Genomic DNA, 14858 nt, shown 5'->3' on the forward strand with positions numbered 1-14858 from the left:
AAAAGTGAGGCTGGGCATGGTAGCTCACACCTGTAATCCCAGCACTTTGGGAGGCTGAGGCTGATCTCTTGAGCCCAGGAGTTCAAGACCAGCTTGGGCAACATAGCAAGACCCTGTATCTACAAAAAATTCAAAAGTTAGCCAGTGTGGTGGTGTCAAGCGTCTGTAGTCCAGCTACTCAGAAGGCTGAGATGGGAGAATCGAGACTACAATGATCCAAGATTGCGCCACTGCACTCCAGCCTGGGGCAAAAAGCGAGACCCTGTCAAGCAAGCAAGAGAGAAAGAAAGGGAAAGAGAAAAAGCCAGGCGCAGTGGCTCACACCTGTAATCCCAGCACTTTGGGAGGCTGAGGTGGGCTGATCACCTGAGGTCGGGAGTTTGAGACCAGCCTGACCAACATGGAGGAACCCTGTCTCTACTAAAAATACAAAACTAGCCGGGGCATTGTGGTGCATGCCTGTAATCCCAGCTACTTGGGAGGCTGAAGCAGGAGAATCACTCGAACCTAGAAGACAGAGGTTGCGGTGAGCAGAAACACGCCACTGCACTCCAAGCTAGGCAACAAGAGTGAAACTCCGTCTCAAAAAAAAAAAAGAAAAAGAAAAAAAAAGGGAGAGGGAGAAAGAAACATTGAATTCTTTGAGTCTCACTTTTCTCATTTGCAGTGTCCTAAATATTTCATATGGTTGTTTTCCATACAAAATAATGAAGTGAAGCTATTTAATAAATTTTAAAGTGCTAAACAAATGTCAGAGGTTAATAGCTGTAACTGTGCCATCAACTAGGTGACCTTGGTCAGAGTTCATTAACAAATGTTAAGTGATTTGAAGAAGTAGAAGGCAGTCTCCACTCCCAAGAGCTACCAGTCTCATTGAATAATCTAGGGGGCATTTAGTTCTAGTATTCTGGATTCCGTGTCTGCCCTTCTTTTTCACCTGAAGAATTCCCCCCAAGAGAGTTATTCCTAGGTCAGAAAACAAAGGGCTCCGCAGTCTCCTGAAAATGTACTTCACCTGAGAAGGCAAGTGGATCTCCTCTAATCTAGTACTTCTCAACTGTTAAGGGACATATGAATCTCCTGGGCATCTTCTAGGGTGGAGCTCAGAGGCTATATTTCCAAAGAATCCCCAGCTGATACTGCACAGACGACATTTTAAGTAGCAAGGCTCTTAACGTAGGGGTCCCCAATCTTTTTAGCACCAGGTTTAGTGGAAGACAGTTTTTCCACGGGGAGCGGGGGAGGGAATGGTTTCGGGATGAAACTGTTACACCTGAGATCATCAGCCATTAGTTGGATTCTCATAAAAAGCGAGCAACCTAGGTCCTTCACGTGCGCAGTTCACAACAGGGTTCGCGCTGCTATGCAAATCTAATGCCGCTGATCTGACAGGAGGCGGAGCTCAGCTTGCTCAGCTCACCTCCTGCTGTGCGCTTCCTTTACAGGCCATTAACACTACGGGCGGCGGGACTCCTGCTCTAACCTTTTCCCATAGCCCCATTTAGTTTCCTAAATGAGTTCACCGTCACCTGGGAAGTCACAGAAAGCTTGAAGAGCATAAGGTATACACTAGGGATGGTTTGGGGAACCTGGCTGGGAAAGCTCTCTCTGAGAAAGGGAAGTGGGCAGGTTTGAGGAAAAGAGGGAATAGGTGACTGACAGATTAGTGGAGAGCACTGAAGACCTACGATAGTTTCCGTTTGTACCTTAGTGGTAACACCATCCAAACCCAGATACCCCTAGGAAAAATCACTCCGGCCTGCAACTTGCATCCTTCGATGAAACCTCGATTTTCACCAACAGGTTATAATGATCGGTTTAGGTGCCTGCATTTTACCCTGTAAGGTGAACCGGTGAGAAGGAACAGTGCTGTTCCGCCCGCTGCCCCCCCTCCCTGGCCTGGCACAAGTACTGTCCCCTCCCCCATGCTGCTTATCTAACGTTTGTGGAACGCTTTTCACAATTTGCGGGTTCTAGAAAGGCCCAAGTCCAGGCCTAGCGCGCTCACCCAGTAACTTCACCAGGGGGCGCGGCGGGCCCGGCGACGCAGCGACTGTGACCCTATGGGCTCGGAGCGCTTAGCGGGCGGTCTCCGCCTGCCCCTCCCTACGACCTGGGCGGGAACCGAGACAGCGCGCAGGCCGCTTCTAAAAGGGGCCCCCCACTTTGGGAGTCATCGCCGGAGCCTGGGTGCCTGGAGCTCCGCCCGCCACCCCTTCCCGGGCCCGCTGGAGCCCGGCGTCCCGACCCGGGGCCGGTAACCAGGCGCACATGGCCCGCCCGGCCCTGTTTGTCCTGGCAGCGCGCCGCCGCTATTTGAAGCGGTTTTTATCTCCCAGAAACCAGCAAAACCCCAAGCGGAGTCTAGGGAAGATGAAAGGGGCCGAGGGGCTGGGGAGGGGAGGACCGCGAGGCTGCGGCGGGCGAGAGCTGGCACCGGACAGGCGGAGACCGGGAGGCGAGAGGGCCAGACTCTGGGGGGTCCGGAGGAGCCCGCCCGGCGGGGTTGGGGCGGGGTCCCGGGGGTCCACTCCATCCAGGCCGTCGCCTCGCTCAGACCAGCTCCAAGGCGCCCCCAGCCCTTCCTCCGCCCCAGCCCCGTCTCCCGTGTCTCTTCTGTCACAGCCCCCAGCCCACTAAAGAAGTCTTCGGAACTCGGATTTCTTCAAAGCGCCTTTGAAGCAGCGCGCCCCGCCAGAGGGCAGGAGATTTCGCACCTGGGCGGGGGCGGGAGTGGCGTCAGGGGATGGGGGGACTCGTAACCCGAGCCCGCCCAGGATCGCCGGCCCCCTCCCACCCGGAGTAGCGCCTCTTGCAACCCGCGCGGTGGACAGTCCGACGCGGGTCGCAGCTGGGAGTTGGGCCCAGGCCGGGGGGAGTGGCCTGTGAGTCCCCTCAGCCCAGCAGGGGAACCCTGGGGGCGGGGGCCGCACAAAGCCCTATTGTAGCTCGGGGATGGCCGCCACAGAGTGGCTTTTGTTCTTCGGCTAACTCCGTGGCGGGCACAACTGATTGCAGGCCCCGGGCAGGGGGCGGGTTACGTGCCAGGCCCAGTCTGCCCGCCGGGAGCCGCACCACCGCCCGACTGGGGCCGCGCAGTAGTCCGCACTGCAACCGCGGTGCCAGCGCTCGGTCGCGTCACTGCCCTGACCAGGCTCAATTGGTGCAGTCCAGAAAGGGCCAGGGTAGAAACCAGTGAGTCTTCGCAACTCTGCAGAAAGCACTGCACGCCCAAAAACAACACCGCCAGAGGATTTGACCGAGAAACAATTTTGTTTTGTGTTTTGTTTTGAGACGGAGTCGCTCTGCCGCCCACGCTGGAGTGCAGTGGCGCGATCTCAGCTCACTGCAACCTCCGCCTCCCAGGTTCCAGCGATTCTCCTGCCTCAGCCTCCCAAGCAGCTGGGATTACAGGCACCTGCCACCACGCCCGGCTGATTTTTGTGTTTTTAGTAGAGACGGGGTTTCACCATGTTAGCCAGCATGGTCTTGAACTCCTGACCTCAGGTGATCCGCCCTTCTTGGCCTCCCGAAGTGCTGAGATTACAGGCGTGAACCACCGCGCCCGGCAGATAAACTATTTCTATTTCGCCGCGAGCATAATAAGCAAACGTGCACAATAGAATATTCGCCCATGAGTGGTCCCCAATTTGCTAAGGGAAAAAAGCTCATTGGCCCTCGCTTCGCCCTTCCTCTTCTCCTTTTCTCACCAGGACAAAATTTCAAATTCAACTTTTATTTATTAAATTAAAAAAAAAAGACTCCACAAAGGGCATGATCCCTTCCATTCCACAATGTTCTCTCCCCAAGCTCCAGCGGCTTTAACCCTTTAACTTGGGGCCTTGAGACAGCAGGGGACAGAAAAGGAGGATCCAAAGTTACAGGAAAGGCACGAAGCGGCTTTAAAAGTCACTGGTGGTGGAGATGGGAGCATCCGAAGTCCCAGGGTGGGGGTGTGTGGATGCACCCCCAGATCAGCTTGGGGGCCTCTGTCTTCCTAGCTCTGTAAGTTGTTCTTTCTCAGGGCTTCTAGGCACCAGGTCTAGCACAGTACCTTGCACAGAGTAGGTACTCAATAAATACTTGATTTATTTGAATCTGATCCCAGAGAAAGCCTTCCCCACTGATTCTTCAGGAGGTGCACCTCCAAACCAATGTCCTCCTGTTAGATGGGCTTCCCCAAAGAGCACATCTAAGATGACAGCTGCAAGCTCTCCATAACCATGGCAACAGGGGATTAACCTGATGGGGTCATGGTGTCTAAGGGGAGGGGCAGTGGAAGAACCTGCTCTGGGGTCAAGGGAGCTGGGGTACATTCCAGTACTTCTCCCCTCCATAGGACTTGAGGTTTCACAGCTTCTGGCTGGGGCTGGGGATGTTAGGGATCCCCCTAATCAAGAGATACCCCATCAACTCTTTAGCAGAGATCTAGCTAACTCAATTTGTAGAGACTTCATTACAAGAGAAACCCCATCAACTGAGATCCTGATGATAGACATTCTATTGGCAAGATCTTCTCCACTAACATTTTGTCTATACAGAGATGCATTTGACTAGAATATCCTTAGTAGAAATGGATCCACTTCCCTCCCCAGCTCACTCTACCTGACCCATCATCATAACTTACATAAATAGAATTATTATTACTATTCATTACTCCTGGTACATAGGGTTAAATATAAGGCCTGGGGGCAGCCTCCCTGACCCTGGGGTCACCCCATCTTTGGGATCAGATCCCCGCTGGTCTGCCCCCCTCTTGGCACCCTGCCTCTGGCCAGGTCACTAACCCCAATCCCCCAACCATGGTCCCTGATGAAGAGGCCACCAGGGGGCAATAAATTATCATTATCATTGTGTTTGTAAAAAGGAAAAAAAGTTCTGGAGAACGGAAAGCAATGATGTAAGAAGTTGGGAAGACTGAAGCCTAGAGGCTGAGGGACAGCAGTAAATAAGCTTGAGAAGTAGAAAGGGTACATGTCAAGGAGTGAGATGGAGAAATTGTGTTGGGAGCCCAAATTGAAAGAAAGTGTGTTGATGTGGCAGGGCCAGAGTCCAGGAAGCCGGGGTGCGGAAATCAGGCACAAGGGGAGGGCCTGAGATGAGAGTTTGCAGAAAGCCAGTCTCATGGTGAAGGGAGGTGAGCTGAGGAGGCATGCAAGGAGATACCCAAGCCCAGAATGGCCAGGAGGGAGACAGAGGGAGAGAGAGAGCCCTGAAGGATGGCATGCATGGGATAAAGAGAGTGATTGGCAAGCAGTGGTCTAGAGAGCCAAGAGAGACTGGCAGGACAGCCCTGGGGTGGGAGACCTTCCACCCGGCTCAGATCTCCAGCAAGTTGCTCTGCTCAGGGCTGCCTCCAGGGGCTTTCTCTGGGGTTGCTGGCGAGGCGGAAGGTCGGGGCGTCTGACTGGCCTCCTCTTCCCCTGTGCTGCGGACCTCTCCCAGCTCCTTGGGGCCACTGGGAGGGGGACCCGGGCCTGGTTCTCCATGGGTGCGCTGGTGTTTGCTCAGGTGGTCACTTCGGGTAAAGCGCTTGGAGCAGAGCAGGCAGGTGAACTTCTTCTCCCGGGTGTGAGTGCGCACGTGACGCTCCAGCTCATCCGAACGAGTGAACCTCTTGCCACAGAAGAGCCAGTTGCAGACGAAAGGCCTCTCGCCTGTGTGCCAGCGCAAGTGGGCCTTCAGGTGCGAAGCCTTGCCATACACCTTGCCGCAGCCAGGGATGTGGCAGCTGTGGATGGGCTTCTTCCGCAGCCCAGCCGCTGCTGCTCCCAGCCTCTCTAGCTCCTGGCAATTAGGGCAGTCGCAGGAGGAGCGACCTGCCCCACTGCCCCCATATCCACCACTGCCCCCGGTGCTTGCACCCCGTGGGGGTTTGGCTCCACCGCTCCCTTCCAGCTGCCCACTATTTCCCACTGCCTTGGGTTTATAGACATCTTGGGGCAAGACATGCTGGGGCCCTGGTTGCAAGAGGTGGGGAGCTGGGTAGGGGGCTGGATTAATAGGAGCAAAGTCGGATGGGTAGGTGGGCAGCTGGGGGTTCAGTGGAGGCTGAGCTGGACCTGTGGGCAGTGTCCCTTGCAGCCCATCACCCTGGCCCTGCCCACCACCTAGCCAGTTGCCTCCAGGGTGCATGTCCCACCATGGAGTAGGAGCATTGCCTGGGCCTGGTGAAATGCCTGCATGGATGCCTGCCTTGTACCAGGAGCCATAGGGATGTGTCATGTCCAGAGAGGTGTAGACACTGGGCAGACAGTCAGAAGAGCCGTGCCCCTTGGGCACTAGTAGCCCAGGCTCCTGGGTGCCCGTGGGCCCAGGGAATGAGTGGGAAAAGGGAGGGTAGTCGTTGGCATAGCCTGAGGTGGGTGCTGGAGGACTGCCTGCAGGTGAGAGGAGCCCATTAGTGCTTGAAAAGGGGGCTGGATAAGCATCCCCCATGGTTTTGGAGGCTGAAAGGTCACTGCCCACAGAGTACGGCTTCTTTGTGCCTGCTTTGCCCAGTGTTGTTGAGTCCCGCAGAGGGCTGGAGCCACCAAATTTGCTGCACGCTGCCGTCAGCATGGCCAGGGGACTGGAGCCATAGTGAACTTCCTCCTGTGGAAAGAGGGACGCACTGCTTAGGGAGAGGAGAGGAGAGGTGCAGAATGAAGGGCAACACTTTAGGTCTGTGACCTAGAGACATCCACAGCAGAACAGAGGGGTCAGGCAAGAGTTGAAGAGGGTGGAGAATTACAGGTAAAAGAGGTTGGCCAGTGAGAACTGGACCTCAGGGCAGACTCACATGGAGTCGTGGGAAGAAGAGCAGAGGCCCAAGACTGCAGCTCAGTATCCCAGCCCGGGAGGCAGGAAGCAGAGCTCATTCTGGAGTTGCTAGGGGTGTACTAGGGGCCTCCAAGGAACAGGAGGTTCTTTTTCATTTTGTTTTTGTTTTTGTTTTTTTTTTTAGATGGAGTCTCGCTGTTGTCGCCCAGGTTGGAATGCAATGGTGTGACCTCAGCTCACTGCAACCTCCGCCTCCCGGGTTCAAGAGATTCCCCTGCCTCAGCCTCCCAAGTAGTTGGGATTACAGGCGCCTGCCACCACACCTGGCTAATTTTTTTTTGTATTTTTAGTAGAAATGGGGTTTCGCCACGTTGACCAGACTGGTTTCAAACTCCTGACCTCAGGTGATCCACCCACCTTGGCCTCTCAAAGTGCTGGGATGATAGGCATGAGCAACTGCGCCCAGCCTTTTCTTTTCATTTAAAAAATATATATATATATTTTTGAGACAGTCTTGTTCTGTCACCCAGGCTGGAGTGCAGTGGCCCAATCTCGGCTCACTGCAACCTTTACCTCCCAGGTTCAGGCAATTCTCCTGCCTCAGCCTCCCGCATAGCTGGGATTACAGCCACACGCCACCACATTGAGCTATTTTGTATTTTTAGTAGAGACGGGGTTTCACCATGTTGGCCAGGCTGGTCTTGAACGCCTGACCTCAAGTGACCCAAAACTCCTGACCTCAGCCTCCCAAAGTGTTGGGATTACAGGCGTGAGCGGCCACGCCCAGCCAAAAAAATATTTTTAGAGACAGGGTCCCACTGTGTCTCCCAAGCTGAATGGAGTGCAATAGCACCATCACAGCTCACTGTAGCCTCAAACTTCTTTCTGGGCTCAAGCGATCCTCCCACCCTCGGCCTCCAGAGTAGTTAGGACTACAGGCACATGCCAGGGGCTCTTTTAAAATGGCTGTGAGAAGAACTGAAGATAGAGACAGCAGCTAGGTGAAGTGAGAATTGGGGATCCTGACCCTTGGAAGTAGGTTTGGAGCAGACCAAGGCCATGGTCAGGGCCTTGGAGAGGAAAGATGAGGCTCGAAGAGCAGTGTAGGAAGAAGGTCAAAGTATTAGGGGACTATATTTGCTCCCATGACAGATTTTCCCAGCTTCATCCCATACCCCATATTCCATTTCCTGTCGCTGCTTCAGCTCCTGACTAAGGCAGTGGTCTGGTCTCCCTGAGGTCCAATCCTCATGTCCCTGGTAAGGAATCTCTTGGCAGGGACTCGGGCTGGGGAGCAAGAGGAAGTGATGGTGGAGACACTGGGACATTGAGAGGGAACAGGGCTGCCGCCAAGCCCGAACTGTGGCTGAGACAAGAATGCCTTTCAAGCAGGCAGTGAGCACCTCCTGCTTTGTGGTGCCAGCTGGTACCCCTTTGAGAGGCAGGAAGAGCCCAAAGTCATCATGCCCTTCCAAGGCAAGGAATGGGGTGACTAAGACACTGGCCCACAGCCACACTGCTTCATGCCTCAGTATCCCCTAACATGTAGCCCTTCTAGTACCGTGAATGAAGGAAGACATGGATGTAGTGTCTGGGAGTCTTTTAGAAATGCAAGGGTATCTTCTGGCCAGGCGCAGTGGCTCATGCCTGTAATCCCAGCACTTTGGGAAGCTGAGGTGGGTGGATCACGAGGTCAGGAGTTCAGAATTATCCTGGCCAAGATGGTGAAACCCCATCTCTACTAAAAATACAAAAAAAAATTAGCCGGGTGTGGTGGCGGGCGCCTGTAATCCCAGCTACTCAGGAGGCTACTAATTGCTGGGAGGTGGAGGTTGCAGTGAGCCGAGATGGCGCCACTGCATTCCAGCCTGAGCTATAGAACGAGACTCCATCTCAAAAAAAAAAAAAAAAGAAAGAAAAAAAAGAAATACAAAGGTATCTTCTTAATGCCCACCATGCTGCTGCTACCATGCCAAACCACTCTCAAGATCTCCGCCTCTCAGGAAATCATGGTACCTCTCCCTGGGGAAGGCATCCAAGGAGGAAATGCCCTACAGCATTGCTGGCTGGCATAGACATTCATTCATTGCTGGGAATCCCACCAAAAAAGATGCCCTCAACATCTACCCCTATACAGTTATATGGGTATGAAAGGGCTAGAAGAACATGTTTTGAGGATTGGGTTCTTCACAAACTGATATGCCTGATCCTTTCCCAGTAAAGCTGAGAAAAGAACTCGAGAATTCAGAGTTCTCACACCTGCCTGGTAGCTCTTAGCATGTAGTATGTGTACGATGCCAATCTGAGAGGTGGGCCTGAGGCCCTAGGGTTGCCATGAGGTGTGTGTGCAGTCCCCACTCCTGCACTGCTCCCCAAGTGCAAACCTGCTGCTCCTCCTGCGCAGTTACCTCTCTCGAAGGTCCTGTTGACTCCCAAACTGAGCCACCAAAAGCTTTCTCCAGTCTAACCACAGTGAACACTCACGGTTCCTCCTAGTCAGGATTTCCCAGGAACCCCTGATCTTCCAAGCAGTTGCTGAGCTATGGCAAGGCAGCTGATGGGGAGGACTCAAATCCTAGCAGAAAGAAGAGGTAGAAACATGGAGTTCAAAGGAGAGATGTAGATACCCAGAGACATGGGGCACAAAGAACCTGCGTAGGGTGTGATTGAGGTAAAAGACCCATAGCAATGGGGAAAGGAGGACCTGAGAGGAAAAACTGGCATTGAATGGCAGAAATAGCTATAATTCCAGCACTTTGAGAGGTCAAGTGGAGGAGGGTTGCTTGAGGCCAGGAGTTTGAGACCAGCCTGGGCAACATAGTGAGACCCCATCTGTATAACAGATTTCAAAATTAGCTGGGCTTGGTGGTGCATGCCTGTAGTCCCAGCTCGTCAGGAGGCTGAGATGAGAAGATCACTTGAGCTCAGTAGTTAGAGGCTTCAGTGAGCTATGATTGCTCCACTGCACTCCAGCCTGGACAACACAGCAAGACCCTGTCTCAAAAACAACAACAACAACAACAAAAAAGAGGCAGAAATAGGCAGGGACCTAAAAGAGCAGAAAGGTAAAAAGACACAAACTAAGAAGGAGAGATGATGGAAAAGAGACTGGGCTACAAAAGCAAAGAAAAGCAGAGACGAAAAGAAAGGAGCGGAAAAAAGAAAAGTGGGGGAGAAGGAAGAAGGCAGCCTTCCTACCTAAGAGAAAACCACCATGGTGCTGGGCCCCAGAAAACCCCCAGACCAGGCCACTCCTCCCTTCTTCTCCCCCCTGACCGCCCCCTCTCCCTCTGCCCAGCCCGGCTCCGATGGTTTCCCTGCGGTCGGTTTATTTTTAAAAACGCCGACGCCGTCCCCCGCCCGGCCCTCACACTGCGGCCACAGGGGCCTCAGCCAAGCCCAGGGACCCCACCCAGCTGTGGGGAGGGAAGGAGGGGTGAAAGAAGGCAGCCAGCCCCAGGCCAACAGGAGACCCCAGCCCTGGGGAGTGGAGGCCCAGAGGGCCCTTGAAGGCAGGGAAGGGGGAGCAAGGAACCAGACCCCAGTGCTGGGGGGGCTACGGGCTGAGCACGTGGTGAAGTTTCACCACGGCCTCAGTTTCCTTCTCCTGCTGATTGTTCTCTCCTGAGAACTCAGGGAAAGAGTCCTGGTTAAGAGTTTTAAGTATGTGTTCCCATACCTGATCAAATGTGTTCCCTTTCCAGGGCCCAGCAGTCCCACCTTCGAGTTGTTCCCTCCCGACCTCCACCCCACCACCCTTAAAACAAAACAAACAGAATTAAAGTATTGAAGTGGGAGTGTTTGGAAAAAGAACAAGATTGGAGCTGTCCCAACTCTCACCCAGATGTGGAGCAGGGGAGGGGGACCCCTCCTCCCAGGGAGCTCGTGGTGCTGTGCCCAGCCTGGCCTCCCAGTGGAAATGCTCACTAGACATCTCAGGGCTGACTGGCCTTAGGTTCCCATTTTCCAGTTCTCAACTTTCTCAGCCTTCTCCCAAGTTTCTTCGTTCTCCCAGCTTCCCAATTCTCCTTTCCCACCTAGGCCCCCAACCATTTCTTCCCCCTCCCTGTTCCCTGCATCTCATTTGGCCGAGGTGAGCCCCTCATCAAGCAGCAGCTGCTTCCCTCTCTGAACCCCCACGTTCTTCCCACTGCCAGAGAGCCCACCCATACCAGGCAGAGAGGTTCCTGGGGAGGTGGGGAGGAAGTTAAGGGCCCAGGTACCCAAAAACTAGGTGCAGGTGGTCGAGGGATAGGAGGGACTGGTGTGCCTTTGTGTTGCAGGCATCTCTAGCTCACAGGAATGAGGGGACATGAAAGCCTAGCTTCCACGACACTCTCCTTTCGCCATGCACTATCCCAATCCCATGTCTTTCCAGCAGGCCTCTGGGCCAGTCCCTCCCAAGGCACCAGCGCCACGTTGGCAACACTGGCATGATGCCCACGCCCACTGACACTGTCCCTGCCCTGGGTGGACCCAGGATTTCCATGCATCTTATTCCTCAAGACCACAGTGTTTCAACGATGGCTCAAAATAGAGTCTGTTGGGGAGGTGGCAGGACAACAGTCTGCACCCATTGCATCTGCAGGTAGACCCCTGGCTGGATACAGAGTGTGACAAGGGACATGGTGTCCATCTGGTTGGTCTGCATGCTATTCCCCCAAACTCAGCCACAAACTCACTATCTCACAGCCTTGTGCACACACCATTTATCACTTGGACTCACAGCACTCAGATGGCCCAACTTACACACACACATACACACTCTCTCTCTCTCTCTCTCTCAGAGCCCGCAGCACACTCAACTGCACCCTAACGATTATACTACGGCCAATGAACACAGGTGGTAAAAGACTCCTGCCCCATCTCTCATACACACACCTCTCCCACAGGTTGAGTGAGTCGGCTTCCTGTTTGGCCCCGCACCCCTGGGTCTGAGCTAGGGCACTGGGAAGTGAGATGTGAGACCCAAGAATAGGGCAGAGTCAAGGCTACTGCAGGGGGCTGACTTTCGGGGAGGGCCCTCTGGCCCTCAATTTCTGCAGAGAGACCTAGAAAGCAGGACAGAGATGGTGACAGAAGAACAGTGTCAGAGACCCAGAAGCAGGGAGGAGTCTGGCCCTGAGTGGCTGTGAGCCCTCCCTTCCCAACTCTGTGCCTTGGGTCTCCTAGAAGCCATGGTAGAGTCAGAAATTTCTCAAGACACCAAACCCTGACCCCGATAGTACCCCAATTCCCTTTGTCCCCAGTGCCAGAGGCAAGGGATGCTGGGGTCCCAGCCCAGAGGGGAAGTGGCCCAGTCCGCCCTGGAGCCTCCCACTCCCAAAATAGAGCTGAGTTTGTCTTTGGCTGAAAGCTAAATATTTGTGAGCCGGGCAAGCGGCCTCAGACCCCGTCCCTCCTCCTTGGTTCCCTCTCAGGCCTGGGCTCAGTTCCCCTGGTCAGCCCCCCCACATGCACAGGCTGGCCTCCTCCTTTCTCTCATAGCCTGCCTCCTCTCCTCCACACACCAGCTCACAGGCCCAGCCCCCTCCCCACACAACCAGGCAAGATCCTGCCTGGGCTATGAGTCCCAGGAGACAGGACCCCTAAAGAGCTATACCCAGTTGCTGCTCTGTGCCCACTCAGCCAGTCCTCTCTGCCTTCTATCTCTGCTGCCAGCTTATGAATTTCCTACCTCTCTCTCCTCACTACCCTTCGTCCCCCTCCCCCTCCTTTCTCCATCCCTTTTCCACTCCTCACAGTCAGTGTGCTTAGCTGACCTTAGGTAGGGGTCCATGCCGTCTTCTGACCTAATCCCCTCTCACCCTCTTTTCACTGCCCTCTGAACCCTGGCCCTATTCTTCCCTCCCTTTTCTCCTGCCCTCTGCTTCCCCTTTCTTGGACCCCACTCCTCTCTCCGCATCAGAAGGACCCCTGGAATTGACAAGCACCAGAGCTACTACCTATGTGAGTTGGAGGAGGTAGGTGGGCAAGGACTAGGACCATTAATGTTGTGGCTGGTTTCCTGGGGAGAAGAGGGGACAGTTACCTCAAGCAGGGAGGACGCCATCCTGAGGCTGGGGAACGGGTCCCAAGGAGCCAGGCAGATGGAGAGAGCTGAGCCGGGGAGAGAGAGAGAAGGGAGAGGGAGGGAGAATGGGAGAATGGGAGAGAAGAGATCTAAAGTTAGAAGGGACCGGGGTGGGGGGTGGGGGGTGGGGGGCTGCTCTCTGTCTGTAGGGATCCACCCTCTAATTACAGCTTTCCCAGTGGAGAAGGCTCCGGATCCAATGAGGAGGGCGAGAGAGGGAGGCAGAGGGTCCAAATTTCCTGCTCCATTTGCTGAGCTCCCCAAAGAAGGGATCAGGGAGGGAGAGGAGAAAAAGGGGCACCCATGGAAGGGGTGGGAAGCAGGAAGAGGGGAGAGCAACACGGGCAAGTTGTCAGGGCTTCCTCGGTGGGGGGGGGGGCTGCTGAGGGGAGAGGTTAAAGGGATGGTGGACCCCGGTGTCCTACACGTGGCAGCAGTCCCATAGGCATCTGTGGGCACCCCTCCCAGAGCTCCCCAGTGTCATGTACCTGGGGAACCTGGGGCTGGCTGTCCCGAGTCTCTCCTCTCTGGAGGTCTGGCAGGGAGAGTGCAGGCAACGGGTGGCCTGAAGGTGCTGGAAGGGATCCGCTGTCTCCCAGGCCAGCTCCACTCCTGTTCCCACTCAGGCTCCGGTCCTACAGTTCTACTCTGACTCCAGAGTCCTTGCTGCTGCTCGGCGGCTGCTGCTTCTGCTACTGCTGCTGCCTAGGCTGCTGCTGCCCGCCGCTGCTGAGGAAAGGAACAGGAGGGAAAAGGAACAAACCCCAAACCACTAATTAGAGATCCAGGGGGGGGATGGGGGGTTGGGGACGACACTCACACACAGAGACTGGAACGCACTGACATACACACTCATGGCCAAACACAGGGGTGATGCATGCACACGTACACACAGTACCACTCACATGGGTACAGCCACTATCATGAATGAACACAGACAGACACACGCAAATGCACACAGTGACACACTAGAAGCACACGCACCACACCCGCCCCAGCTGACCATGCAGAGGCTTGCTTCCCCAGTCACCCACCTGCCTCTAGGTCAGGACAGCAGTGTGTACGTGCCCCTGTGTGTGTGTACGTGCCCGTGTGTGTGTGCATGTTGTGTGTTTGTGTATGTTGTGTGAAGAGGGATGGAAGGTTCTGAGGTGGAGGTTTCTGCTGCCTAAACATTTAGTGTCACTGAGGTAGGTTCCAGAGCAAGGCCTGGAGGAAGGGTTGAAGAGTTGGGAAAGGCTTGGTATTGGCTTGGGGGTCCCTCAGTCTTCCAGTGCCTCAGTTTCACTGTTTGGAGGTCATACCTAGGCCCACCTCACTTTGTGGGGCAGAACCTGGATCTTGTTGATGAAGAGAAAATTTAAGACAGGCAGGAGTGAGGGTGGCGGTAGAAGGTCATTGGGTCAACTCATTCATGCCGACACCTAGCCCCTTTGGATTATTTCCCCCAAAAAGAAATGCCCTAACAGCCATCATTCCTTGTCAGTTACCATCCCTGGGTAACCAAGTTACCATCTCTTAGAGGCCATGGGTTTAATCTCCATCCTTTGGTGGACAGTTCTCCTGAGTGATCTGACTTTCCTGGGAACTCCGGGTTCCCTTTCTCATTGCCATACATCAATTCCCTCTTCCACAGAAAGAGCTGAAGTTATAACTTAATAAGGACTTCCCAACTTTGACTTCCCATCAAAATAGGAAATAAGAGAAGGAAGGTCTTAAGAAGAGAAACCCAAAAAGTCTATTACCTGAAACCTGGGCCCTGGGCCCTGAGGTGTTTATGGGAGAGAGAGGACTGGGCAGCTAAGTGGTAGAACCGGCAGCTCTCCCACAGGGGGGCTTAGCCTGCTGGGGTTGTTTTGCAGGTTATTCCTTAACACACACCTCTCCCCCTCCCAGCTCTGCCTGTCAGGGGAATAAAGCCCCATCATTTCCACTCTCCTCACTCCGCAACACCATCCCTCACTTTCTCGGAGTGCCTACTTCCTTGCTCCTTTTGCTCTCCCAGATCTCCACAGAAAAAGCT

General features: G+C 54.4%; 1 protein-coding gene across 2 annotated transcripts; it reads right to left on the reverse strand.

The window, feature by feature from the left end:
• Positions 1–3720: 3720 nt before the first annotated feature.
• SP7 (Sp7 transcription factor) lies at positions 3721–13566 on the reverse strand. Of its 2 annotated transcripts, XM_005571004.5 has the most exons (3): positions 13324–13566; positions 12794–12861; positions 3721–6594 (listed from the first exon to the last, which is right to left on the reverse strand). In XM_005571004.5, the coding sequence occupies exons 2-3, from the start codon at positions 12812–12814 to the stop codon at positions 5320–5322; spliced, it is 1296 nt and encodes a 431-aa protein (XP_005571061.1). In that variant the 5' UTR covers positions 12815–12861; positions 13324–13566; the 3' UTR covers positions 3721–5319. The 2 variants fall into 2 exon arrangements, with proteins under 2 accessions (XP_005571061.1, XP_065380341.1); XM_065524269.2 differs by lacking the exon at positions 12794–12861.
• Positions 13567–14858: the final 1292 nt, after the last annotated feature.

The sequence above is a fragment of the Macaca fascicularis genome, chromosome 11 (genome assembly GCF_037993035.2).
Source record: "Macaca fascicularis isolate 582-1 chromosome 11, T2T-MFA8v1.1".
In the NCBI taxonomy this organism is placed as follows: Eukaryota; Metazoa; Chordata; class Mammalia; order Primates; family Cercopithecidae; genus Macaca; species Macaca fascicularis.

What these genes read in the sequence shown, in the direction of transcription:
- SP7 (XM_005571004.5), bottom strand. Translation starts at nt 12,814, where the DNA reads ATGGCGTCCTCCCTGCTTGAG. An exon ending in TGGCGTCCTCCCTGCTTGAG is followed by an intron (nt 6,595 to 12,793) that starts GTAACTGTCCCC and finishes CTCTTTCCACAG; the next exon opens with GAGGAAGTTCACTATGGCTC.